The following is a 27,472-nucleotide window of genomic DNA, read 5'->3' as shown; positions in this document are numbered from 1 at the left end:
TATTGTTATTTGAAACTAAATAATAAGATTTGAAAAATTTGGCAAAATTATTGCAAATGTTAGGTAGGTCAGTGTACGTAGTATATCCCAAATACTCCATAGACTTTGGAATTCCATTATTATTTTTTTTATTTTTAAGAAAAGTCCAAAAATACTTGCTATTGTTTTGAAGCTTAGATTCCATTGAACAAATATAGTTTTTATAAAGAAATTTATTTAACAAGTTGAAGCTCTTTTCAAGAGCAATATATTCAACTTTTAAATTGGCATCAGACGAAGAAACCCGCAACAGTTTATAAACTTTGTTCATTTTATTTTTCAAATTTATGAGTCTTTTGTTGTACCATGTTGGCTTAGAATCATTTTTAATTTGTGATTTAGGAACAAAAATGTAAATTGCTTCCTTAAGAGTACTTAGAAAGTCACTATAGAAGTAAGATAAATCCAAATTATTATTAAAATCTTTGGGCAAAACTAAACGATCCAAATAATTCGCTATGCCAATAAAATCGGCTTTTGCAAAGTTAAATTTAAATAAGTTATTAGTTGTACGTTTAAAGAAATTGAGTATTTTGAAATGATAATTTTAAGCAATATGTTGAGAAACGTGATGAAAAGCGAATCTTACGTCCTGAGCGTCGCGTAAGTGATGCCGTTAAACAAGCCAGAATTCATTCAAGAGCTGTACAAACTGCTTTTAAAGAGTTCCAAGAAGAAGAGGAAGGAATATTGTATGGACCAGGCATCACCGAGTGAAAGGTAAGTTGATATTTTCATAGTTAAGAGGACTTAAAACTTTAAACGAGTTTTCTAAAAACTGTTTCAAACTTTCCTCCATCGTATCTCAAAAACGGGTTGACCAAATGCCTTGAAATTTGATGGGTTGGATTCAGCACAAGTAAAAGCATGGAATAAACTATCGACAAAAAAAAAATTCCAAAAATTTCGATGTTTTAATAGCAAAAAAACAAAAAAAAAACGGTCTATTCATTTAAAGATAGTTCATTCCATGCATTTAGGCTCACATATTAAAACGCCGTTTACTTTTTTAGTTTTAGATAAGCCAATCAGCCGGAATCGTTTAGGAAGTGCGAGCCCATTTTTTCTAGGTGGAGTTGTTCAAGTTTATACCGGTAACTTGTGCTCTTTACAATATTTTTAATTCAAATTTTATATTTATACTGTCGAACTATGTTAATAAATGATAATAAACTTAATAAAGTTGTATCTTTTTACTGGTCGTAAAAAAAATCCTTAAAATACAGGCCGTCACATGGGATGACCCTCTTAAGGCGACACAGCCGTTCCCCTCCTTCAAATGGTTTTAAACATGATTATGTGTGTAAAGTTGCAGCTCAAAATTTAAAGTGTTTCGGGAGAGACACGGATATTCTAGTCAGGCCTAGCAACCGTGCAATATATGAGGATGAATGAAAGCGATGATTATGTTAAGACTTATCAACATTTTTGTTAACTTTTTGAGTTTCAAAATCGCAGTTTTTTTGAAACCTGTTTGAAGGTATATGTGGTTTCGTGTGTCAGAGTGCTTTTGGAGACCAGAAGTGTTTCAACTTCCAGAGATAACTAGTGAATCATGTCTGCACACTTTACGGGAAAGATAACCAAAAAAGTCCTTAACATATTTTGTTCCAACCAGTTTTTTTATTAAGTAGGAAATGCAACTTAAAGAAAAAACTAAATTTTTCCTATCATAACATTTTGTCTAAATTTTTGAATTTTGAAATTTCTATATTTCACATTAAATAAATAGGCCTAAATAACAAAAATGTTTGCTTTTAACTGAAAATAATTATATAAAGTTGTAAAGTCTTCTGCAATAAAAAATAATCCGGAAACAACTATTTTTCATCTGGATTTTGAGGAGACTGTTACCTTAAGTCAGTGGTTTATGCCAAAAAAAACTGAGGCCGTCGTAAGAGTTTGAGCTTACATTGATCGCAAAATAGCAACCGTTTCGGCAGAAATGTGTGGCCAAGTCATCGAAAATTGGGTGCAAAAAATCGACCGCTGAAAAGTTTGCGTGCCCGAGGCTGTGAATCACGAGTTCTTTTAACTATGATAGACAGAAGAGTACTAAACGAATTAACGGAAACAGACTTTGTTTGTACGCGGTCATGTCCGATATGCAAAAGGACACAAAAGAACTTCAATAAAGATGAATCAATTGAACACGAACATAATTACGAATATGGAATCTTTCCACTGCACCCTAAAATCATATGCATGGAACTTATTTTGAAGCTTGCGTATACTCTTTGAAAAAAAGGAGAAGGTACTGATGAATCTAATTGATTGAAGAGATCCAAAGGAGTTTTCGCAAGGGTTTGGATTTGGAAACTCTGCAAGAAGATTTTTTGAACAGTCAGATGCAACCGTTCGAATAACTGGAGTCAATGGAAAAGTTATATTAAGGCTCAAAGTAATATTCAACGTTTTGAATTGCAGAGAAGTAGTGAATGGAGTTAAATTTGGGGAGTATACTAAGAAAACGGCACAGCTTTCAAAGCAAAAGTATCCTGAAAAACTACACACACCAACTCTACACAAAATATTGATTCATGGTCAAAATATCATTGAATATCAAACACTACCACCTGGGGAACTGTCAGAAGAAGCCCAGGAATGCAAAAATAAAGACTACAAGAAATATCGATATCAGAATAGGTGTAAAGTTTCAAGAATTCGGCAAAATGATCCACTTATTTCTTCCTTAAGGCATGTGAGAAGCCAAAAAGATCTGAAAGAACGATACTCCAGAAATGATTAGTTTATTACACATTTCCCCGGACCTAGATGATAGTTTTCAAGAAATTTAGAGTTTTTATATATTAATTTGTTTTGTTTCTATTTCTTTTTAAACTGTTTTACTTTTGATATACGAGTATCACCAAAATAAATTATGTATTCTTGAATAGTGGAATATAAAAACAAAATTCCTTAAAATAAAAAAAAAATACTTTTTTCCCACTTTTTCATTCGAATTGGTCCTTTTTCTTTTTGCTCTACTGTTTCAATTCACTTAGATTATTTAAAAAATTGATTTTGACGATTGCATATTAAAATACCGCTATGTTTATCACTTTTGTTAAGACTTCTTATTTTAACACAAATTTGAAACACACTGTAAACATTTTTTTTTGAAAGTCACAATTTATATATTTCCTTCAAGATAAAAAAAAATTAATTGATTTTTGCAACCAAAAAAGTCAAAACGGGCCACTGTGCGTTGGCCATAAGAACGAAGTCAAGTTCCATGTTTTCGTTTGTAAATGTTTTGATCATACTTCAAGCCGATGGTAAAGTTTTTGTAATATCTCAAGTAGTTTGCGTTTTATTTTGTAACAAAAAGGTATGAAGAGCTATTATTGGAAAACCCTATTTTTTTCTGTTCAAGTACCAATTTTTAAATACTTAAGCACTACAACAATAGATACTTAAAGTACTTGAATATTAAGTATTTGAACAATAGTTGTTTTTTGTGCAATATCAGGTAACACGCACTTTAAGTATATGAGTAAAATTTACTTCAAGTACTTTAGTAATAATAATACTTAAAGTTCTTGAGTAATATGTACTTCTAATACTTAAGTTCGTACTACAAGTGCTTGAGTAGTGCCTTTTAGTTTTTTATGAGATTTTTCTTGCTAAAATTTCAACTTCTAGTTATGAGCGTTCGAAGAACAATTAAAGTTTTTTCGTACTAGAGTATCCAATACTTGTTACTCCCACCAAATTAATTTAAAAATATTGCTATTTAAATTATAAAATTAAATTAAAATTATACATATCTGTTAGGAACATATCATCTAAGGAAATCCAAGCGATCTTCTTGGCGATCCTTCTGTGGCATGATAGAAGAAACTTTTGAAGCCTCTAGGTTACGGAAAATTCTTTCAACTAATCCAGCTATGCCAAGCTGCTTGGAAAATACAGACGGCTCCTGGACAAATTCAAGTAATGAATCGCTGAACTTACTATTGGACACTCACTTTCCTGGTAATTCTCTTACCGAAAATTGCAACAGTTTTATACGTTCAAGTTCAAATACAACATATTCACAAGGTCTGATCACAACGGATAAGCTACAATGGGCTCTTAACAGCTTCAAACCATTTAAAGCTGCAGAACCAGATGGAATAATACCAGCCGAATTACAAAAGGCGCCTGATATTATTGCACCAATCCTTAAGGCAATTTTTACCAGCTGTCTTTACCTGGTCCATGTTCTCTCGGCATGAGGAGAAGTTAAAGTTGTCTTTATACCTAAAGCAGGTAAATGCTCCCAAGTCAATCCTAAAGATCTACGACCTATAAGTCTATCATCATTCCTTCTTACGACCCTGGAAAGATTGATTGATATCCATTTAAGGGCACGTATCGATACAAGACTTCTGTCTTCGTCTCAACATGCCTACTGTAAAGGTAAATCGGTTTAAACAGCGTTACACACTTTAGTACGCACCATCGAATATTCCCTCCATCATAAAGAGTTGACTATGGTTGCTTTCCTTGACATCGAAGGTGCCTTTAACAACGTGGACACATCTGCAATCACATCTTCACTGACATCTCTAAATGTAGAGAGTTCGCTTCGGGAGTTAATTCATTTAATGCTTACTAGCGAATAATTAACTCAAAACTGGGCAACTCTTCTAGCAGACGATTCGTTAGTAGAGGAACACCGCAAGGTGGTGTTCTATCCCCTCTCCTCTGAAACCTAGTGGTGAATGAAATCCTAACTAGTCTAGATGCGAAGGGTTTCAGAGTGATAGCCTATGCGGACGACATTGCTATAGCAGTTTCAGGAAAGCATCTTAATATCCTAAAATAACTCTTACAAAATGCCTTAGACAGATTAATACTTTGGGCTGATCGGTGTGGACCTTGTGTTAACCCACACAAAAGCGATCTGCTCTTATTTTCGAGGAGATACAAAATTCCATTTGTCAACCCTACTTATATTAAAGGAATCCAATTAAAATTCTCAGACGAGGCTAAATACCTAGGTCTTGTCTTAGACAAAAAACTAAATTGGAAACGCAACGTACAGGAAAGCTTCAAAAAAGCTACTGTAGCTCTCTTCTCTTGCAAAAAAGCTATTGGTAATAAATGCGGTTTACAACCCAGAATCGCGCATTGGCTATACACATCGGTAATCAGACCGATTTTAACGTACGGTGTGGCAGTATGATGGACTGCTTTAGAGGAAGGTAGATAAACAGAGATAAGTTAAATAAAGTCCAACGTTCAGCCTGCCTATGTATAAGCGGATCTGGACACCTTGCTCTACCCTACACCTCTTGACATATTTAGTAAACAAATAGCTGCAAGCTCTGCTATTCGCCTCAATGCTTCGTCGCAGTGGACTAACAACAACATTGGCCACTCCGTAATTCTAAGGTACTTAGAATCAATTCCAAAGCACACAGACTACACCATCCCCCAACTACAATTCAACAGAAACTTCAAGATTTCTATACCTACCAGATCTTTTTGGGAAGATAAGACATTCTTGGAGGATGAGTCAATCCACTTTTACACAGATGGCTGAAAAACCAAAGAAGGGGTTAGTGGAGGTATGTACTCTGAACGACTGAAATTAAGTCTCTCATTCCACCTTCCCGGAACTTTTGGCGATTAAGGAAGTCTTGTCTTGGCTCAAAGAAAACGTGATATCAACATCTGATATCCGTTTTTTCTCTGACAGCCAGGCCGCTATCAAATCTCTGGACTCTAAACTCTATAACAGTCCATAACTGTCGAGCATCTCTAATGGAGATGGCGCAACAGTTTAATATTCACCCTTTGCTGGGTGCCGGGCCATAGAGACATTCCAGGTAACTGTAAGGCAGATGAACTCGCCAGGAACGGTACAGTACAGCCCATCCTACCAATCCAATCCATACCAATCGCTACTTGTAAACTGCTGCTTAATCAAGACTCTGCGAGGAGGGCAGGCACCAGGTGGAACAACATCACCACGTGTCAAGCCACAAAAAACATCTGGCCAACACTGGATTTAAAACGTTCAAGGTGCTTGCTCTCTCTAAGCAGATCGCATATAAGCTCGATAATAGGTGTCATAACCGGACACTGTCTAATAGGAAAGCACGCCACGAGACTAGGCGTATTCTCAAATGACTTTTGCAGAAGCTGTATGGACGAGGAAGAGGAAGAAACGGTTCTTCATCTTCTCTGCACATGCCCTGCTCTAGTTCGAAAACGCAAGAATTACCTAGGAGAATTCTTCATTAACGATCTAAATGATCTAAATCATATCGGTATAATCAGCCTCTCACGTTTCGTAAGGGACTCAAGCTGTTTCCATTGAGCTTAGGAGGAAGCCTCAAGATTCATGTGGTATCACAATTGCCCATTAAACTGACCTAAGTGTGTTCGTTTCCATCTTGGACAGCCACTATAACCTAACCTAACCTAGGAACATACCAATATGTCTTTAAAACAAAACTGCAAAAAAACATTTGTAGTTTATTTATATTGTTAAAGAATTTTCCTCATTCACCGCTGACAACGTTCCATCACAGACTATGTTCAATGTACATCAATGATGCAAAACAGATTGTTAAATAGAAAAACATCAACTTTTTAACTAATATTGTTTATTGAATTTTGTTCAATTGTGTAAACAGTTTACACCCCAAAAACACAAGTATCTATGTCTACACAAACAATTTCTGCTCTCGAACCAATTAATAACCGTGCAATTGGGATCGATCTCACCTTTTATCATTTTTTAATTTTCCATTTTTGTGTCGATTCAATTGATTTTCTAGATTCGCAATATCTATAATGTAAGCTAAGCTAAGTCAAGTCAAGCCATATTAACATCATCAACGTCATCGTCTTACTTAATAGGTCATGTGTACTTTTGTGAATTCTGGTGGGAATTTTGAAATGTGCTCCAATTAGGCTTTAATTGTTTTGTTAATTATTAATAATATTGTTATGTTAAACAATTGCATATTAATGCTTTATTAAAAAAAGAGTATTATTTGAATTTGTTTAAAAATTGAAGTGGGTTTTTTTGAAATGTTATTTATGTTTGCGTGAGTCATGAGAAAAGAAACATCAGGAGCAGCTCAAACTTACCACGTTATTTATGCCAACAAAAAGGAAAGATAAAAATAACATGAGTCATGGAGACTTATTTGTATTCCTGGACAAGGATGAGTATTAGGAAATATTAAGAGACACGCCATCAGTTAGTTATAAGGAAACAGACGAAACTCGAACAAAGGATATTTTTAGTTAACTTATGAGATAGAAGATATTTTTCCTATTGGCAATATTTATATTTAATGATGTCGAAGGAATAAGATTTAGGTTCTATGTCCTTGGAGGTATGAATTTGCGAACTTTTTCAACATTTTCTCATTCCGATTCAGAGATATTGGATAACATTTGCAAACTTATTACGTTTGGATTAATTTTTGATAAACATACAAACTTGTCATAGATCAAGTGAAGGCATAGTAACTGGTGTCTTATTTTTCGAGGCATGGGTATTGTCAGTTGTCAAGTGATTTATTTTTTGTTTGGTTTGGCATTTCAATATGAATAGACTGTTCGAAGTTCCCAAATTGTGCAAGTTTTCAAAAGAAAATATTGCTTTTGTTCGAAATACGTATCGTTAGATACTTGATGTAGCTTACTTTTGGTCGAATGGGTTCATCAATAAAATAAACCGCCATATTTAGAGTGATAATATTTATCAACGGTGGCGTCTACACTTCCAGTAAGGTTGAACTACTTAGTGAACACTTTATAGGGCTTCTTCGACTTATTCGGAGCCCAGGCCTATAAGGAGCGGTTTTATCCGGCTCCCCATCCTTGGAGTTATACTTAGGATCTGGCCCTCCAGGTTGGAGATTGTGCGTCGGGGTGACTTCCTGGCCACGTAAAGCTATCATAGTTGCGAAGCACCAACAAGCCTCGGATACGGACGGATATACTGTTGACAACCAACGCAAACGAATAAAGGACAACGAACTTCGGATAGGCACATGGAATGTTAGGTCCCTTAACAGACCACGTGCGGCCGAAGAATTAGCGGAGGCCCTAAAGCAGATATCACCGCCATCCAGGAAATACGATGGGCTGGCCCGGGCAAAAATAGGATGAAAAACTGCGATATTTACTATGGTGACTGCTACCACGAAAACCAATAGCGCTTATTTGGTTGGGCTTCGTCATTGGAGCCAGACTTAGGCAAGAAGTCTTGAGGTATAGGTGCATCAATGAGCGCCTCATGACCATATGCATCAAGGCTAAATTCGGCATCCGGTCTCATAACTGAACATAACTGAAAGATACAAAGTATCTAAGTCGCACGCCCCCACAAAAGAGAAAGACGACAACACCAAAGATATGTTCTTCGAGCTCCTAGACAAAACATATGAGCAGTGCCCTAGCTACGATATTAAAATAGTCCTGGGCGATTTTAATGCCGAGCTAGGAAGGGAAGACATATTTGGCGGTATAATCGGGAAGAACAGCCTGCACGACAACACTTCCGACAACGGATTCAGGTTCATAGATTTTGCTGAGGGGCGAAACGTCATGGTAGCCAGTACGTGTTTTCCACATCTCAACATCCACAAAGGAACTTGGAGTTCTCCAGGTCAATCTACCGTCAACCAGATTGACCATATTGCGATCGGCGCCAGACATGCTTCCAGCATCATGGATGTACGAACTTTACGAGGAGCTAACATCGACTCGGACCACTACCTCGTTGTAGCCAAGGTAGCACTTCGGATTTCCAGACCCAAGGCAAAACAGGGAGGTGCTGGGAGAAGATACAACGTCGAACGACTACAATCGCCAGATATCGCCAAATCCTTTTCCGACCGAGTTACAAGTAACCTCTCTCGAAGTTCTCTGCCGCCAATACAACGAAAGTGGAAACATCGAAGTGGAACCGCAGTCAATGCTGAGGATATGAAGGGACCACTTCTACAGATTGTATAACGTCGACGACGAAGCGTATTTCGCTGTCAAACAGGATGATCTATTCAACATAGACGACGAAAGCCAACAATACCGTCCTCCCGACCTAGATGAAGTAAAGATTGTCATATCTAAGCTGAAGTCTAATAAAGCCGCTGGAGCGGATGGCTTGAATGCCGAGCTCTTTAAAGCAGCTGGAGATAAGTTGGTTAGGAGCATGCACCAACTTATCTGTAAGATATGGTCGGAAGAAAGCATGCCCGATGAATGGAACCTCAGTATTGTTTGGCCGATCCTGAAAAAAGGAGACCCTCTAAACTGCACAAACTATAGAGGAATCAGTCTACTTAACATCGCCTATAAAATCTTCTCTGCCGTAATATGTGAACGTCTAAAGCCCATCGTCAAAAACCTGATAGGTCCTTATCAGTGTGGTTTTAGACCAGGAAAGTCCACAGTTGATCAAATATTCACATTACGGCAGATCCTGGAAAAAAGCCCAAGAACACCAAATCGACACCCACCATTTTTCATCGATTTCAAGGCCGCATATGACAAAATCTATAGGGACGAGCTGTATAGAGTCATGTCTAGTTTTGGCATCCCCGCCAAACTCGTCCGTTTGTGGAGGATGACCATGGAGAATTCACGCTGCTCCATAAAGGTTGGAAACAACTTAACATTACCTTTCGATGTCAAAAAAGGTTTTAGACAAGGTGATGAGCTGTCATGTGATTTTTTTAACATCGTGCTTGAAAGAATAGTGCAGAGCTCACACGTCAACACTAGAGGCACTATCTTTCAAAAGTCTGTCCAATGGCTGGCATATGCTGATGACATTGACATAATCGGAAGAACTCAGCGTGATGTCAATGGGGCTTTTGTGAGTATTGAGGCAGAGGCGGCAAAAATGGGTTTAACGGTTAATGAGGGCAAAACAAAGTACATACTGTTGTCAAGAAAGGACATACAACACAGACGTCTTGGTCAAAACGTCAAAACGTCACCATCGACAGACGTAACTTTGAGGTAGTCAAGGACTTCGTCCACCTAGGCTCCGCTGTAAACGCAGAAAACAACACCAGCGCTGAGATCAAACGCAGAATAACTCTTGCTAACCGCTGTTTCTTTGGACTAAGAAAGCAATTGAGTGGTAAAGTCCTCTCTCGAGGGACCAAAGTGTTGCTATATAAGACCCTTATCATCCCCGTCCTGCTATACGGTGCAGAAGCATGGACTATAACAAAAGCGGATGAAAGCACCTTGGGTCGCTTCGAGCGAAAAGTTCTTCGTGTGATCTACGGTCCCGTATGCATCGAAGGGGAATGGAGGAGAAGATGGATCGACGAGCTGTACCGGCTGTACAGCGACGGAGACTTAGCCAGAAGGGTAAAAGTCCAACGACTAAGATGGCTTGGTCACGTAGAGCGCATGGAAATCAATGCTCCGGCCCGGAAAGTCTCTACAGGTTAGCGCTGTAGAGGAAGACCGCGGATCAGGTGGCGCGCACAAGTGGAAGGTGACTTCACCCAACTTGTAGCGCGAAACTGGAGACATCTAGCTAGAGACCGAGCTAGATGGGGAAGTTTGTTGGGTGAGGCCCTAGTTCACACAGGACTGTAGCGCCACCTTAAGTAAGTCAAATGGGGTGGCGCAACAGTACGTTGTGAACCAGGGCCTAGTGACTTACAACTCTCAACCATTCCTGTGTGCGAGTACTGTAGTCAGGAATGGAAGGGACCTACAATTTAAGGCCGAATCCGAACGGCTAATTTGAGAAAGCACTTTTTCATGACAAGAATTACTCTTGAAGGAATTGTCAATTCCTCGCAAGAGGCAGTACCCGCGAAAATTAATTTTTTAAATTAAGGTGGCACAGGCAGGGATTGAACCCAAGACCCCTTGCATGACAGTCCAACGCACTAACCAACATGCCACGGGTACTGCATACCTTAAGTAAGTAAGTAAGTAATATCTTCTTAAAAAAAAAAAAAAAAAAAAAAAATCCGACAAAGACTTAAGTACGTAAGTAAGTAATATCTTCTTAAAAATTCCGACAAAGCTTAAATTTGGCAAAAGGTAAATCTTTTTATATATTACTCTAAAGCTATAAGTATACAGCTTTCTCTATATTCATGATATTTGGCTCATTTTAAAGGTTGCCCTACAAAAAGGAACATTATCCAAAAATTAGCATTTTGAGATACAACAGAAAGAAACAAATTCTCTTTAATACCAATTTGTTTGGACTGATAAAACCTATAAAATATTTATCGTAAATACATCAATAATATGTAGTTTAATAGATAACTAGCTGACCCGCCACGCGTTGCTGTGGTTTACGTTTTTTGTCATATTACATTTTTTGTCTAGTGAGTTTAAAAAATCAATTGGAAAAATAACACTATTATTTTCATTAACAACAGTATTGATTAATTTTAAAGAAATCAATTCGCTTGGCAACAACTGTTGGATCTGGAAGTTAATGTCGTCAACATCAACATTTTTAGCTACCAAAATAGCTCGATGACTAATTCAAGTAATTCCTTATTATTTATTTTAATTTTTTATTTTAATTTTTGTTCACATAGTTTTTTAAATTGTAATCAAAAGTCCCCAAACAAATTTATTTATTCAAATCAATGGTCCGATAGGTAGGTAGGTAGAAATGGCGAATTCCAACCTAGCCCGAGATCCAATTAGCGCTGTAGTGCGCCGTTTTGATATCAAAAACTCGTTTGACCTTTGATTGAAAGGGATAGATTGATAGAGAAGCTTCATAGCGATTATGTTAGAGCCATTTTGTCGCTCTAAACTTTGTCTCAGATAGCTCATCAAGTTCTTGAAAGAATGCTTTTCCAAAGTATTTCATTCTAGTGTTTGCCAAAGCAGGACATATGCAGAGGAAATGGATTATAGTTTCACTTTCTCTCTGGTCACTGCAGCTACGGCAAAAAGTGTTGTAAGAGATACCCAACTTCTCTGCATGAACTCCTATAGGCCAATGTCCGGTACAAACCGCAACAATCCTGGCTATGTCTTGCCTTGGCCTGCATAGAAGATCGTTTGTACGGGTTTTGCTATAGGTGGGCCTAGATACAATGCAGTTGGGTAAATTGCTCCACCTTCGGTTTGATTCAGTTTGGTAGATAGAAAAGATTTTACCCTTCATAGCACCAAGAGAAATGTTAACCATTTCCGCAAGTGACCTATGAAGGGCCGATCCTTGCCTGGCTAGCTCGTCTGCCCGTTCATTTCCCACGATACCACTATGGCCCGGAAACCAGATCAGGGTGACAGCGAGGTTAATATTCAAGCTCGCAAGCTCATCGCGACATTGCTGGACCAATTTAGATGAGGATGTGGCCGAGTTAATGGCTTTGGCAGCTGCCTGACTGTCTGTAAAGATAGCCGCATTTCGGTTTTGGTTTGGGTTTTGTTTAAGTATCTTACATGCCTCCCTTATTGCCAGCAGTTCAGCCTGAAAAACGCTAGCAAAGTCAGGGAGCCTAAAGGATTTGGCTACATTTAGGGACTCAGGAAAAATCCCAGAACCAACTCCGCACTCCATCTTTGAGCCGTCAGTAAAGATGGTTGTGTCGAAACCTATCGACACGATGTCATCCTCCAAATCTTCTCTCGATGGGAAAATAACCTTAAAACCCTTACTAAGGTTCAAAGTAGGAGTGCAGTAGTCAGTGTCTACCGAGATAATATCTGAGGGAATCAATTTCGTAGTGTTGCTGTGACCATAAGGTTTTGACAACAAGCTGTTTGATTCCTTCAGCCTAATAGCGCTGCAGGAAACTGTGTATTTAATAAAAAGGTCGATTGGTAGAAGATCGAAAATAACGTTTAAGGCGTCCGTTGGGCAGGTACGCATGGCCCCTGTGGTGCCAACGCAAGCTGTTCTCTGAACCTTCTTTAGCTTATCAATAATATAGGCTTTGCTAAGAACAGGACATAGGCTACCGCCGTCACTCCAAATCTCTCTAATTTAACGAGAATTGTATCCATGACCAGAAGCCATAGAAGAGGCGAAAGGACACCACCCTGGGGTGTTCCCCTAATCACGTGTTTTGTTGCCATTGTATAGCCTAGAGAGGCTCGAATATTCCTACCACTTAGCATGGAAATAAACCATTCTCGAATGAAGTCTTCTACACCGAACTTAACGAGCGATTCTTCTATGGATTCTGTAAGGACGTTGTTGAAAGCACCTTCTATGTCTAGGAAGGTGACAAGAGTAAATTCTTTATAATGGATTGTTTATTCTACAGTACGCACTACTTCATGGAGGGCAGTCTCCGTTTGCCCTTAAGATAAGCATGCTCAGAACTTTCGAGAGGTTGTCCAACTAGGATTTCTCTAATATGGTAATCAAGAATGCACTCCAAGGTTTTAAGCACAAAAGATGTTAAGCTTATTGGTCTGAAATCCTTCGCGGATTCGTGACCTCGCCTACCCACTTTTGGGATAAAAACTACTCTGACCTGTCTCCACGACATGGGCACATGTTTGAGAAGGAGACATCCTTTCAAAATTACTTCCAGCCATGGAGCTGCCACATCATGCAACTTTTGAAGCATAACTGGCAGTATGCCATCCATGCCTGGGGATTTATATGGAGAAAAAGTATTGATGGCCCACAAAATATATTCTCTGGTTATAACGGAATTGACTTGCTCCATATGAGCTACGTTTAGCTCTGTGGTTTCAGGCGATTCGGGGTTATCACTCTCGCAACCCGGACAATGGTCCGATATTTTCTCCATTTTCATTTTCTTATTTGGTGTTAATTTTGCTTAATACTTTCCACCACAAAGCTGGCAACAACTTATTGCCACATACTGAAAAGTGTACTGCTCTATAATTTGTATCATCTTTAAATTGGAAAACAATTACTTGTTTGAATGTTCTCTTATCAGAATTTCTTTTTTTATGTTTAAAAGTTATTGATTGAATAGAAACATTTCTAAAAATAAAAGACCACACATTTTAAGTTAAGTCAAAAACGCGACTAAGAAAATATTAAGTAATAAAATAAATTTCAAACTAAGTAAATGTTTACTTTTTCTAGAAGATACAAATAAGAAATAAAAATAAGATAAACATTGCATAACAAAAGATTCGAAGTTGTCACACATCATCAAATGAGTTCGATATCAACCTTACCGTAAATTGTCGACTTAAAAGGGACCAAATCTAACTAATATCGGTTATAATTCATTAGTTTTGAAATGACCAGAATTTCATAGGTACTTGTTAATATTATTGAAATTTGTAAGGTGTTTCTGCCTAAACCCTTTACACGCGGTTAAACTTTCCCTTTTTATTATCTCATATATAGTATGTCACTCATCGTGCACTAATTTCAAACTAATTCAATATCACTTAAATTAACAGACCGTAAATAAGCATTTTTGTTGTCTTTAAATCTATGCAAGTACCTATTGCAATTATGTACCATACACGAGTATCAATCTCAATTGGCCGTGATTATTTTTATGATAAACTGAACATGCGAAGTATCAATCTTTCTATACAATTTCCATTCCAGTTTTAATATACAGCTAAGGTTGAAATATTAGAAACACTTCTTACTTTTTTAACTGTATTGTTTCACTTAAATAAATTCTTACTCGAAACATTATTTTTAACTTTGTGTTTAGATGAAATGGTTTTACGATTTAATGAAATCTTATTTGATTGATTTTTTAGATATTATCCCACTTTGCAAATTTAAAACTTTAAATAGTAGCCCGAAATTGTTGTATAAGCATTTAATTTTTTTTGTTTAAATAAAAGAAATAAGTTCTGGTTGAAGTTAAATCTATCGAAGAGCGATGAGACGCTTGAATTTAAAAAGAACCAAAATACGACTTTTTGACTTATTCACACTTTTTGAACTCTCAATTCATTTCTAATACTGAGTGTGATCAAACTATTCAAGTTATCTTTCAGAGACAATTTCAAACATCTTCTCAGTCGAAATTGTTCGAGAGTATAAATATCTTGGAGTTCTATTTACTTTGAATCTAAATATGAAAAAACATCTAGAACTGAAACTAACGGAGGCAAAACGTGCATTTTCAAATGTGTGCGATGCTTCAAAAGTGACTACATTGACAATAGTAAAAAACACAAACTTTTCCGCTCCACAGCTGCATCGATTTTATTGTATGGAGCTTATTGTAAAGTTTCTCGGGTACTTTATTAAAAGAATTTCCGGCTTCCGAGAAATACCCCAAACTACATGCTGAATCTGGAAACACCGCTGACTCCAATGATATTGGAAACACTTAGCATGCATTTCAACTATATTGTCAAAGTCTTACAAATGAAGGATGCAAGAATACCCAAAATCATACTAAAGTGTTCAATTATGGTGGCAGGACGTATGGCGACGGAATTAGAAAGTATGGCGGATACCTGCAGTACAAATGTGATGGTAAGTCAAAATGAACAACCTTCCCTGTTGAGGAAAAAGTTTGATATACTTTTAGAAAAAATTTGGTCACATCTTATATGACAAAAACGCATCTGAGGCCCGTTCGTCGCTTTTTAGGTGATATTATAACCGTTTAAACTTCTGCCTTGGTAATAATACATACCTTCCTAACACCATGCCATTAAATAAAATTAGCACTATTAACGAGAGGAGAATTACATAAACTTAACTTCATGCCTCATCGCCTAGATTTACCTTTACTTTACAGTCTTTGCAATCTGAACATACGAGAAGACATTAATCATTTTATTGCGATCTGTCCAATCATGAAAGAGTTCAGAATGAGATATTTTGGAAAAAAAAGCTCGAATGCTGGCCTTACAGACTTTAGCAAGGAATTTGACAAATTAAGTCATGAAATTCTTCTCAATGAATAAAGTAAAATTGGACTCGTTTCGTTATGTGGATTTAGTCATATTTTGAAAATAGATATTATATCGTAATGTCCAGGAGTAACCTTTCATGTCAATTTAAAATCAATTCTGGTGTACCTCAAGGGAGTCGCCTTGGTCCATTGCTTTTTATTTTTTATTTATTAATGATTTGGCTTCTACGTTCGCTAATCCATGTAAATAACATTTATGTTTTTCGAATTATTAACTCCATCAAGGATTGTAAAAAGGTACAAGATCATCTTGATCAGTTTTGGGAATGGGTCATTAAAAATCGTTCGATTTTATATATTGACAAATGTAAGATAATGGGCCTTAAATATTTAACTGGGTTTTAAATATTTTGCCATGCTAATAAACATTTTAATAGTTAGGTTAAGGGCTAACGTCCAGTTAAATTCAATTGTTGAGACACTTAACTATAAACGGAAAGCTAAATTAAACTCCATGGTTTGCACTGTCATTTTGACAACACACGCAACAAATACTTTACAGGTCACAAGATTTGAGATTTGTTGTGATTGTTGTCTGTTGATTGCTCATGGCAATATTTTATAAAAAAGTAAGTCGAATAATACTTGTTTTAACATATAATTGTGATAATGTTCTAAAAAATTTCCATCATTTTAGAAATGGCTGAAAACCAAAATTTAAAACAGAGCAGATAGTCAAATTGGACAATTGCAATAAGGGAGCTACTGTTCGAAGCAGCTAGACCACTTGCGCATGTTATAGATTCTAAGCTAAATAATAGCAAGTCATTAAAAGCCAAGCTATAGCCTTGCAAAATATTACTGCAACGTTTTAGACAAGTGGCTTTGAATTGACGCCGAAACAAGTAAGGGACCGATAGAGCTGCTACAAGCAGGAGGCGCGGACCAATTTCAGTCAATTTAATCGATCTTAGAGGGAGACCAGTGGAAAATCTCCTGAGGAACCTTCTGAGATTGATTATGAAATTGCTGCAATTTCCGCTCTGGATTTTGTTGAAGATACCACAGAATTTGATTCCGATTCAATATAGCTTGATGATTATAATGACAAGTAGAATATTTTCTCAATATGATTTGCAATTTTTTTTAAAATATGTTTTGTATTCCAGAGAAAACCACCATCCCCATCATATTCACCAGAACCTGAAACTAAAAACAACCCTCCTCCTTCGCCTAAAACTACATGTAAATCCTAAGAAAAAGAGCACGTAAATGTCCGACTTTGGGAACATCGGAAGAGCTCTTAAAAAAAGAGAGAATTGAACCAGTGGAGATGGAAACCAAAAAAAAAAAAAGAAATCATTCTGGCACCTCAGGAAGGTGTTTTAAAAAAGAAGCTAGAAGTACAAGAATGGAAGCTAAACTAAGTAGATTTGAAAATAAAGGTTGAAGAGGCGAAACTAGAGTAGAATTATAAAAAAATGATTATTAGTACAGGGTAAAGCTATTTATCGATTAAATGGTATTCCGGTATAGATACGAGTAGATAGAGGTCTAGGTGCCGTTTTTTAGTAATCATAATGGAGTGGCCCTTATGTGACAGTTTGGTGTGCTGTTGCTGAATTTGGTGTGTTAGGTCCCTATTTTTCGAAGAAAATGGGCAAAAAGTTACAGTTAATGCAGATCGCTACTATCACATGATTGAGACCTTCCTCCAACCAAACTTCAATCAGTTTACTAGGAACCACACAGAAGTCTGGTTCCAATTTAAAAAATCAATAAAATTTGTCTGTCAAATTGTTTATTTATTTGTCATTCCCTTTTAAAATATGGAAGATCTTTTTGCCGGACCCTGTATGATTCTGTTAGATTGTAGGGATAATTTATCAACGAATGGACAAGAATTATACCTTTAAATGGATTAAGCTTCATTTCCTTCTTTCCTAATATTTGTTTTAACAAACTGAAGTATTTTTTTTTTATTTTTTTATTCCGTAATCGGAGATGTTGATGATGATGACCAAGCTGAGTTTATGTGTCTTGGTAGTGAAAATGAAGGAGACCCTTCGAGCCTTGCGCATGTGTCTGAATCAGATTGGGATTCTGAGGATGAAGTTCTACTTAGCAAAATAAGAGCTACGAAAATTAAGAATAATACTGTGTGGACTAAAAAAAACAGATTCTGTAATTATAATGTGATGGATTTTGTGGCAGAGACTGGACCAAATATTCCGCGTGATCTGGAAACACCTGTTCAGATTTTTTTACAAATCTTTCCAGAAGAGCTTATTGACTTGCTTGTTTTTCAAACTAACTTGTTTGCAGTACAAAAAGCTGGTGGAGATGTCTCATCTTTTATTCCGACGGATGGTGAAGAGATCAAAACTTTTTTGGCAATGAGACTACTGGTCAGCTCAGCCAGAATTGCGTGATCAGTATTTGAGTTCGATAATGAGCAGGAACAGATTTCTATGGCTTCTGGGAAGCATTTACCTGAATGACAATACAAAACAAGCTAGCAGAGGAAGTACAAACTTCGACAAGCTTTTCAAAATCCGGCCAATGATCGAAATACTGGCGCGAACTTATTTGTCATGCTCGAAACATCAAGCAATCGATGAATCTATGATTAAGTTCAAGGGACGTAGCAGTTTACGTCAGTATATGCCAATGAAGCCCATAAAGCGCGGATATAAGGTGTGGATTCGAGCCAAATCTACACCGGAAGATCGTCGGATTCTGCGGAGCTTAATCTCGGTGCTCGTGTTGTCAAAGACCTGACTGAAAAATTAATAGGAAAAGGGCACCATGCGTTTTTTGACAACTTTTTCCATTCCGTCCAGCTTCAAAAAGATTTGAAAAACCAAACCATTTATTCTTGCGGACCTGTACGAGCCAATAGAAAAAGTCTGCCAACTGACCTTCTTAGTGATAAGTGTTTGACAAAAGGAAATTCCGACTGGCGGGTCAGCAGAGACGGAATGGCGTTCGTAAAGTGGAAGGATACAAAAGCTATCCATGTCTTAAGAAACTTTTTGGACCCTTCCAAAAATACAACCACCATGCGTAAGCAAAAAGATGGTACTTCGGTATCCATCAATTGCCCAGAAATGATAGCAGTATACAACAAAAACATGGGATTCGTTGATAAAGCCGATATGTTGAAGTCATGCTATGATATCGATCGGAAATCGAAAAAATGGTGGCATCGTATTTTCTGGCATTTCCTTGATGTTTCTGTTGGGAACAGTTTTATTATTTTTAAAGAAAGATCAGTTGAGAATGATAAGTCATTGACATTGAAAGAGTTCCGAATCGCAGCAGCAAATGGACTTGTAGGAGCTCATACGCACAAAACCCGCAGAGGGGGCCGCTTATTAGAATGTTCAAATACAAACCACTTCAAAATTGTTTTGTTAAGTTTCACACTAAATAAATAGAATACCTACATTCACATATTTACAGAATTTGTTTCGATTTGTTTCAGAATAAAAACGTGCTTATGGCCGGCCTGGTGGTTACACTGATGAACCACACAAAAAGAAGAAATTCTAGAAGTATATTTTTGTTAAAATTTGTATTTTTAAGTTAAGATAAACTTAATTCATATTAATAAAGAAAGTTCCAACATTATTTTTTGTAAAATCAAAAAATTTAATAAATCGGGCGGCAAAGGGTTAAATTAATCAGTAATTTTATGTACTAATTGACTCTGTAAATGGCAATCTCAAATTTGCAAGTTGAAATATAAAAAAATACTTTGAATTATGTTAGTTTTAAGTCAGTGAAGTTGTAAAGCCAGTATTTAATAATAATATATCTTTTAAATTTGCTTCCTAACACAAGATACATAATTACTAAACATTTAGTCTTGTTCCTATTTTTATGGCCACAGCTGTATGTATTACTATCTTAGTCTGTATTGTACTGCATCGTAGTACATAGTCATAGACAAAGGTAAATTGCATCGATTGTGGTACATAAAATTGCAAATATACCTAATAAAAGGAGAAATAAAACATTTCAAGGTCTTCTCAAGACAGCAGAAATAATAATAAAGAAAATACGCACTGACTTGACTCAAAACCTGTTTGTATATTCTCCTCATTACTAACCACAAATAGTCGAATACTCATATTTTAACGCATTTATAATGAGTGTCTGTTCTATGTGGCTACTAAAGTATCAATAGCTTTTGTTGTTCCATCCACCAGTTCTCGTACCTTCACCGCACTTATTTACCTCAGGTTTATGTGTAAAAAAGGTTCAATGGACTTGATGTATAATAAACCTAGAAAAATAGATAAATACAACAACAACAACAAAAATTATAATTTTATTCGTTCCGCTACGGAAAACTTTGTAAAAACCTTTTATCATTATCAATTTTGATCATAAAGTCGGTATTTTATTTGAAACAAAAAATGAAATCAGGTAAAATCGATTTAAGTTGATTTTGTTGTACGCCTTCACCGTTAATTTATTATTCTTTACAATAATAAATTCATAGTTGTTTGTAAATCTAATAGAGTTTGAAACTCTACATTTGGATATCTTAATACAATTTTAAAAGAAAAGAAAAAGAAGAAAGGAATTGAGTTATTGTGATGAGATATTGATCTTTAATTTTTTGAATATGCTTTTGACCGAATTCATTTCTTCCAAATTAAAAATATTGTCTTAATAATAGATTAACAATACTGACCCGTGCTCAGGCTGACATGGTTATTCTTTTTTATTTGGTACAATTTAAAATCATGATAAATTTACAGATGCTGATTTAAGTTGGACTTCGAACATATGTAAATGTGGAATTTCTCCACTCATTCTTTTTTTGACAACATTGACACACTTTCGTAGAATCTTTAACAGCTTAGGCAAATTTTGGGATTGTTAAAAAAAATAAACTCAAACTTGAATTAAAGTAAAATTTACATTAGACACCAAAAATGTTTACAAAATACAATGAATGTAAAACGCCGTCATTACAATTACTTTTCAACATTAAAAAAGGTATTTATAACTTGATAGATTACAAATAATTTAAAAAACAGTAATTAGAAACAATCAGACATTTTCGTTCATTATAGCACTTCCATATCTAAGCGCAGTTTTGCAAGATCGACAACTTCCATTTCATTCAAAAAACTCATCACTTGATCTTCCGATACAAAGTCTTTTCTGAATACATTCCTTCTGATTTTTCTGAGAATGTGGCATTTTCCCAAGAAGTGGACCGTATCCTATTTTTCTGATAGGTTGCATATATTACACTCTAGGAGTAAATAAGGTCTGTTTGGAATGAAATTTAAATCTATTAGTTCACTACGTAGTCTGACCATCATAGAAATTACACGGACATTACTAGATTCCTTAAAATAGTTGTTCTTCGCAAGATTATGATTTAATCTGACTTCATACAAGATGTTTTTAGCGGTTGTTAAATCCTCGATCTTTATTTGACATTCCTCAGCAAGATCTTGCCACTATCGATACCAACTGTTTTGACCTTGCAAGAAGTCCGCTTGGAACTTCAATGTTTTTATAAACTAAGGAGAGAGCCCTGTTTCCATCATTATTACGTAGTTTGGCTTTTTTTGGCTAATGAAATATTGTTTTTATAAAGTGCGTTAGGAGTTTTTCTATTTTTTAACTGAATTGTACTTTTCATATCCCCATACCTGCGATCCATATAAAAGAATGCTCTCAGCTACTGCTTCAAATACTGTAAACTTGCTACTATGTGCTATACACTTATTAATGAAGCATTGTTTCCAGGGCGGTCTAATGTCACAGTCTAAAAAGGTCGACCAAGTCCCTCAATCGTGTTAAACAACCCTTTCCATTTGAGCTGAAACATGAGTTGTGAAATAAATTCTAAATTAAGGTTAGGTTGTTTTCAGCTCATAACCTAACCTGTCTTACCCAATTTCTCCTACAAGCGTTTTTCCATATTTAAACTATTTGTAACAGTAATGCCATGAGCTGCAGAATTTCCGGTGAATGCGCAAACATGATTATATCATCTGCGAACAGAAGTGCATTATCCGCATCCCTGCGAAATTCACTCCACCCGGCAGGTAGTCTAAAAAGTCATCTATGAATAATGCGAACAAAAGGTTTCAAACCAGTCTGAGAGTTCTTTACCTCCTGTCCATAGAGTCACCCTTGTTCATCTATATACTCGTAGGTGCTCAAGAACCCGACCAAACTTCAATGATATCCCAAGACTATACAGCTTATAGCACTGTGCACCTCTGTCGATTGTATCAAAAGCTGCTTTAAAATCGATAAAAAATACATACAGCTTTTTTCTCTGTTTCAAGAAGTTCTCTGCCAAGGATAGCTGGTCTAATTCCAGCATGAAACTCCCTCAGCAAGTTTCCGGTCTCAATCCAACTTACAAGACGCTTATGAATCATCGTTATAAATATCTTGTTAGATGCATTTAAAAAGGAAATACCTCTGTAGTTAGCTGCATCAAATAACGATCCTTTTTTGTGGATTGGAAATATAATAGCAACTCGAAATTCATCTGGCGACAATTCTCTCTTCAAAACTGTATTAAAAAGTTTTAAAAGGTGCTCTTTGAGCATAACAGTACCGTATTCAAAAAAATTCCACTGGAATACCATTTGAACCGGCTGCTTTTCCCTCTTTAAGAACTCCAGCGTTTCAGTCCAGAGAGTCAACTACGAATCCAAGTGCTGCGAATTGCCACTTTGTCGACGTTATTACACGATTTAAAAGATCATTGAAATGGGAAAGAAGACAGTTTTTTATGGAGAGGAAAACGTTCAGTAGAAAGTGACCTCGCCCAACTTACATCTAGCTAGGGACCGAGCTAGATGAAGAAATTTTTTGGGTAAGGCCCTAGTTCACACAAGACTGTAGCGCCACCTTAAGTAAGTAAGTAAGTAAAACGTTTTCCATTCAGCTCCCTAGCCAGTTTCCAAAAATCAACGGAGTTTTTACAAGATGCTAATCGGACAGCTTGCTTTTCAGCGTATAACTTCTTTTAGTCTTACAAAGCTCTTTAAACTTCTTATTATCTTCTTTATTCTTAAATAATCCTTGCGTGGAGTTACGGAAGATCCTTAACCACGATGTTTTACGAGCTTTTAATCATTCTTCGTGAAACCAGGGTTCCTTTTTTGTATTTTCTTTCTTTTGGTTGAGTCCTTGAGTTGAGGGTTTCAAAATCAGTTCTAAGAGGAAAAAAGTCATCGATTTCAAGTAATTGGAGTTGCAAGTATAGAGATCGTCAATACTCCTGAGCCTAAGCCTCTTTCCATTTCATTTTGGACAGGAGCCACATAAAGGTTATAAAACAATCTATATTTTCGCGCTTTTTAAGGAATTTGTTTGAAAATGTAATAAAATTAACAAAATATCAACCAATGGATGATCCAAGGGCGGTCTTAGGGGTGATGACCTCCCCTTGGGAGATTATTTTGTATTAATTTTCGTAGGAACCTTGAATTCAAAACTTATCGTATTGCGTTAATTTAAATGGTCCTGCGTGTATTTTAAATTATTTATTAATTATAAATGAAAATACAATTTGTATTTTACGGCTTTAAACTTTGTTGCTAAAAAATCAGCTTTCGTAAAGTGTTTTTTTTTTTAAATTGGTTTTCTATAAAATACGAAATTGATTAAGATCTTACTTTGTGAAGTTACTTTACTTTGAATGCCCTAGCACTAAGATTTCAACACAAATTTTCCAAAAACAGCTAAAGTGACACGGTCATTAAAAAAATAGCTAATTGAAAAACAATTAACTTTTCTGATATGTTAATTTAGATACAAGAGGCTTTTGTTTGGTGTAAACTCTGCCCCCGAAATATTTCAAAAAGTTATGGAAAATCTCCTTGCTCCTTGTGAAAATGCTTATAACTATCTAGATGATATCATAGTTTATGGTCGTACGGAGAAAGAACATGATGAAAGCTTAAAGGTGGTACTTAATATTTTCAAAGACTTTGATGTGACGCTCAATAAGGAAAAATGCTTGTGGAAAGTACAAAAGTTAAAATTCTTAGGACACATCCTATCGACAGAGGGTATAAGCCCAGACGCGGACAAAATAAAGACAGTACAAGAATTTCGACCTCCACAAAGCAAAGAAGAGACAAGAAGCTTCCTTGGATTGGTGACATATCTTGGAAAATTCGTCCCAGATATGGCTGATGTCACGGAACCACTTAGGTGTTTGTTAAAGAAAGATGTCAAATCCGAATGGGCAGAATCTAAACAAAAGTATTTTCAGAGATTAAAACAGCTTCTAGCAGATTGGACCACTCTCTCTTTTATTTGACTTAAAAAACCGCATTCGACTTATAGCTGATGCCAGCCCAGTAGCGTTGGGGGCAGTCCTTATTCAGTTTGAAAACAAAGTACCAAGGGTTATATCATTTGCGAGTAAAAGCCTATCCCAGGTGGAGAGGAGATACTCTCAAACGGAAAAGGAGGGCCTAGCGTTAGTATGGGCAGTTGAAAGGTTTTCATACTACCTAGCAGGAACAGAATTCGAATTGGTCACAGACCATAAGCCACTAGAGGCAATATTCAAGCCTACATCAAGGCCACCAGCTCGTATTGAAAGATGGGTGCTTAGGTTACAAGCGTTTAGGTTTAAGGTGGTTTATCAACCGGGGAAGCTAAATATAGCTGATTCAGTTTCACGACTGTGTAAAATACAAACAGCAGAAACATTCGACGAACAGGGGGAGCAGAATATATTTGCGATAATTGAAAAGACAGTACCCAGAGCGATTACCATATCAGAGATTTGTTCGAATAACACCAAAGACCAGGAGCTGATGGAGGCTGTCAACAACGTAAAAAACGAAAAATGGGACACCAAGATGCCAAGTTCATACTTTCCATTCAAACTTGAATTGTGTACTATAGGCAATATTCTATTAAGAGGAACTAGAATCGTAATACCCATGGCACTAATTTCTATAATTCTGGAACTTGCTCACGAAGGCCACCCTGGTGAAACAGTAATGAAACGGAGAGTCCGTTCCAAAGTGTGGTGGCCATTGGTAGACAAAGATGTCGAGCAGTTTGTAAAAAAGTGCCGAGATTGTCTCATTGTTTCGAAGCCTAGCCAACCAGTACCCATGAACAGACATGTTTTTCCCGACAGACCTTGGTCTAACTTAGCAATGGATTTGCTGGGGCCGTTGCCAAATCACGATTATATTCTAGTTGCAATTAACTACTACTCCAGATACCAAGAGTTTAAATTCTTAAAAAGGATAACTTCCAAAGATGTGATTAACTTTTTGAGAGAAATATTTTGTAGACTAGGGTATCCAAAGTTTATCACGGCGGACAACGGACGCCAATTTGTCAGCGAAGAGTTTAAAACCTACTGTAAAGATAACAACATTGAGCTAATAACTTCACCACCTTATTGGCCACAAGCGAACGGTGAAGTGGAGAACATGAACCGTCAGATCGTAAAACGCTTGAAGATAGCCCACTCTAACGGAAGTGATTATAAAGAAGAGATGAAAAAGTTCACTCTTATGTACAACGTAACTCCCCATGGCACAACAGGAAAAGCACCATCGGAGTTACTTTACAATCGAACGCTGGATATAGAGAAACCAATGCTTGATTCGGAAGCTAGGGACCGCGATTTCATAAATAAGCAAAAAGGGAAAGAAAGGGGAGATAGGGAACGAGGAGCTAAAGATTCAGGGATAGAAATAGGTGATAAGGTTTTAATAAAAATGTAGCGTTCTCTGACAAACTTACTCCCAACTTCGATCAAACGGAATTTGAAGTGATTGACAGGAAGAAAAGCGAAGTCACGGGAAAAGCTGGAAACAAGGTGTTTTGACGTAACATTAGCCATGTTAAGAAGATACTCATTGGTTGCGTAAAAACTTTAGACGAATCACAAGCTTAAAGTAATAATTATTTTTCTACAGGTTCCAACAGGATGTGAATGATAATCCGATTATCACGACCACCACCCCATCAGCAGCAAAAGAACAAGAAGCGCCAACTGATGTCAAAGGTAGTGATCCGAGGTTCATGTTAAAGCTGAAAAATATTGAAGGGATATGGAGACCTGTACCACAACACGACCAGGAGAGTGGATAAGAAAGAGCAAACATAAGAAGATTATCTGTTGTGAGCATATGAGAAGAACGGGTTCGGCTTTAGAACAAGATCAATATTTGTTATCAGTTCAGTTGTCAATTAGCAGCCGGGGAGTAAAGATCATATAATTAAAAAAGTATTTTGAAACTAAAACAAGTGTGTTATAGTTATTGATAACTCGGGTCTATACACCAAGTATTATAGCTTTAATAAAACACAAAATCGTTCAAGAAGCAGTATCAGCTAACTTCACAATAGAGCATCCTGCCATTAAAATGTTCAACGAACTTGCAGCGATTTATATTGTTGATAACATTGTTTTGGGAAAAAAGTGTTTTAACATGGCTCTATGCCCACCGTTGAAGAAAAATGTTGTTCTCTTAATCAGCCCAAAATCACTGTCAAATTCAAGATTCTCAAAGGCCTAAACTGTCAAATGAGCGGATAGTCAAGCGACTGCTAATACTTTGTTAAACGAATAATTTGAGGCCTTTGCAAAGAATTCTCCTGAAGCTTGTGCGTAAAATCTTGAGGTTGTAAGATCGACGACGAGTTGATCTTGGTACAGCAGCTATATTCCCTTATATGTTGACACCGAACTACGGCTTCAATTCGGCTGAAACGTCTTTGCCCAAAAAATTCACTACATGGGCGCTCACATTAAAAAATAGTTTTTAATATTTCCGAAGGTTTTTTAAGCGTAAAGCGAATTATTTTGTGTCAAGGAGGTATTGAAATGAACTTCTGACAATTTTTCGAGCAATAAATAGCCGCTAGTGGCAAAATATTTGAATGTCCCATTCAGAGGAAACAAATTTTTCAAGCTTTTCTTTATTTATGGGAAAAACTTCAAAACTTTAGAAAACGCACACAATACACAACTTTGATATTAATGTTACCCAACTTGTTCGATAGTCTACCGGTTTCTTATGGTTGTCCACCTATAATCTTTTATAAAGATGGATCAAAAACGGATTACGGGTTTGGTGGAGGCGTGTACTTCGACCTACTAAATCAATGTCTCTCTCAGGCAAAACTTGGGATCACTAAAAAAGCCCCCTCTTGGCTCAGAGGAAACTTGATATGGACTTTTTAGATAGTCGAATTGCCATAAAATCATTGCACTCTGTTTCAATAAATTCACTAACAGCCCGAAATTGTCCATCATATCTCGTGGAGATTGCAAAGCAGTTCAACATTCACCTTATTTGGGTGCCGCACAACATGAAGATAGCGAACCACAGATTGTCTCATACAGCCACTTCTAAGTCAACCAAATAAAGTTGGTCAATGCTTCATGCTAAACACTCTATGCAACTCATTTCGGTTGGTAGATAGAAAACGTGCTCCCTTATAGGAGTCCTTACAGGACAGACACTGCTTAATGATTAGACATGCTTTTCGGCTTGCAGAAGCTGCTTAAATGAACAAAAAGAGAAAGAAGTGTCTCACTTTCTATGTTCACGTCCTACCGAATTAATAAGACAAAGATTCTACCTTGCAAACTTTTACAACAATGA

General features: G+C 36.6%; 2 protein-coding genes across 2 annotated transcripts in view; one reads left to right on the top strand and one right to left on the bottom strand.

The window, feature by feature from the left end:
- Positions 1-27,472, bottom strand: part of LOC129953636 (protein enabled) — a 184,789-nt gene that overhangs the window by 128,079 nt on the left and 29,238 nt on the right. The gene's annotated exons all lie outside the window — the stretch shown is intronic.
- Positions 650-25,952, top strand: LOC129949385 (uncharacterized protein K02A2.6-like). Its single transcript, XM_056060820.1, has 4 exons — positions 650-759; positions 23,634-24,040; positions 24,174-25,578; positions 25,778-25,952. The coding sequence occupies exons 1-4, from the start codon at positions 650-652 to the stop codon at positions 25,950-25,952; spliced, it is 2,097 nt and encodes a 698-aa protein (XP_055916795.1).

This window comes from Eupeodes corollae, chromosome 1 (assembly GCF_945859685.1).
Source record: "Eupeodes corollae chromosome 1, idEupCoro1.1, whole genome shotgun sequence".
Lineage (NCBI taxonomy): Eukaryota > Metazoa > Arthropoda > Insecta > Diptera > Syrphidae > Eupeodes > Eupeodes corollae.
This window is presented reverse-complemented; position numbering and strand designations above follow the sequence as displayed.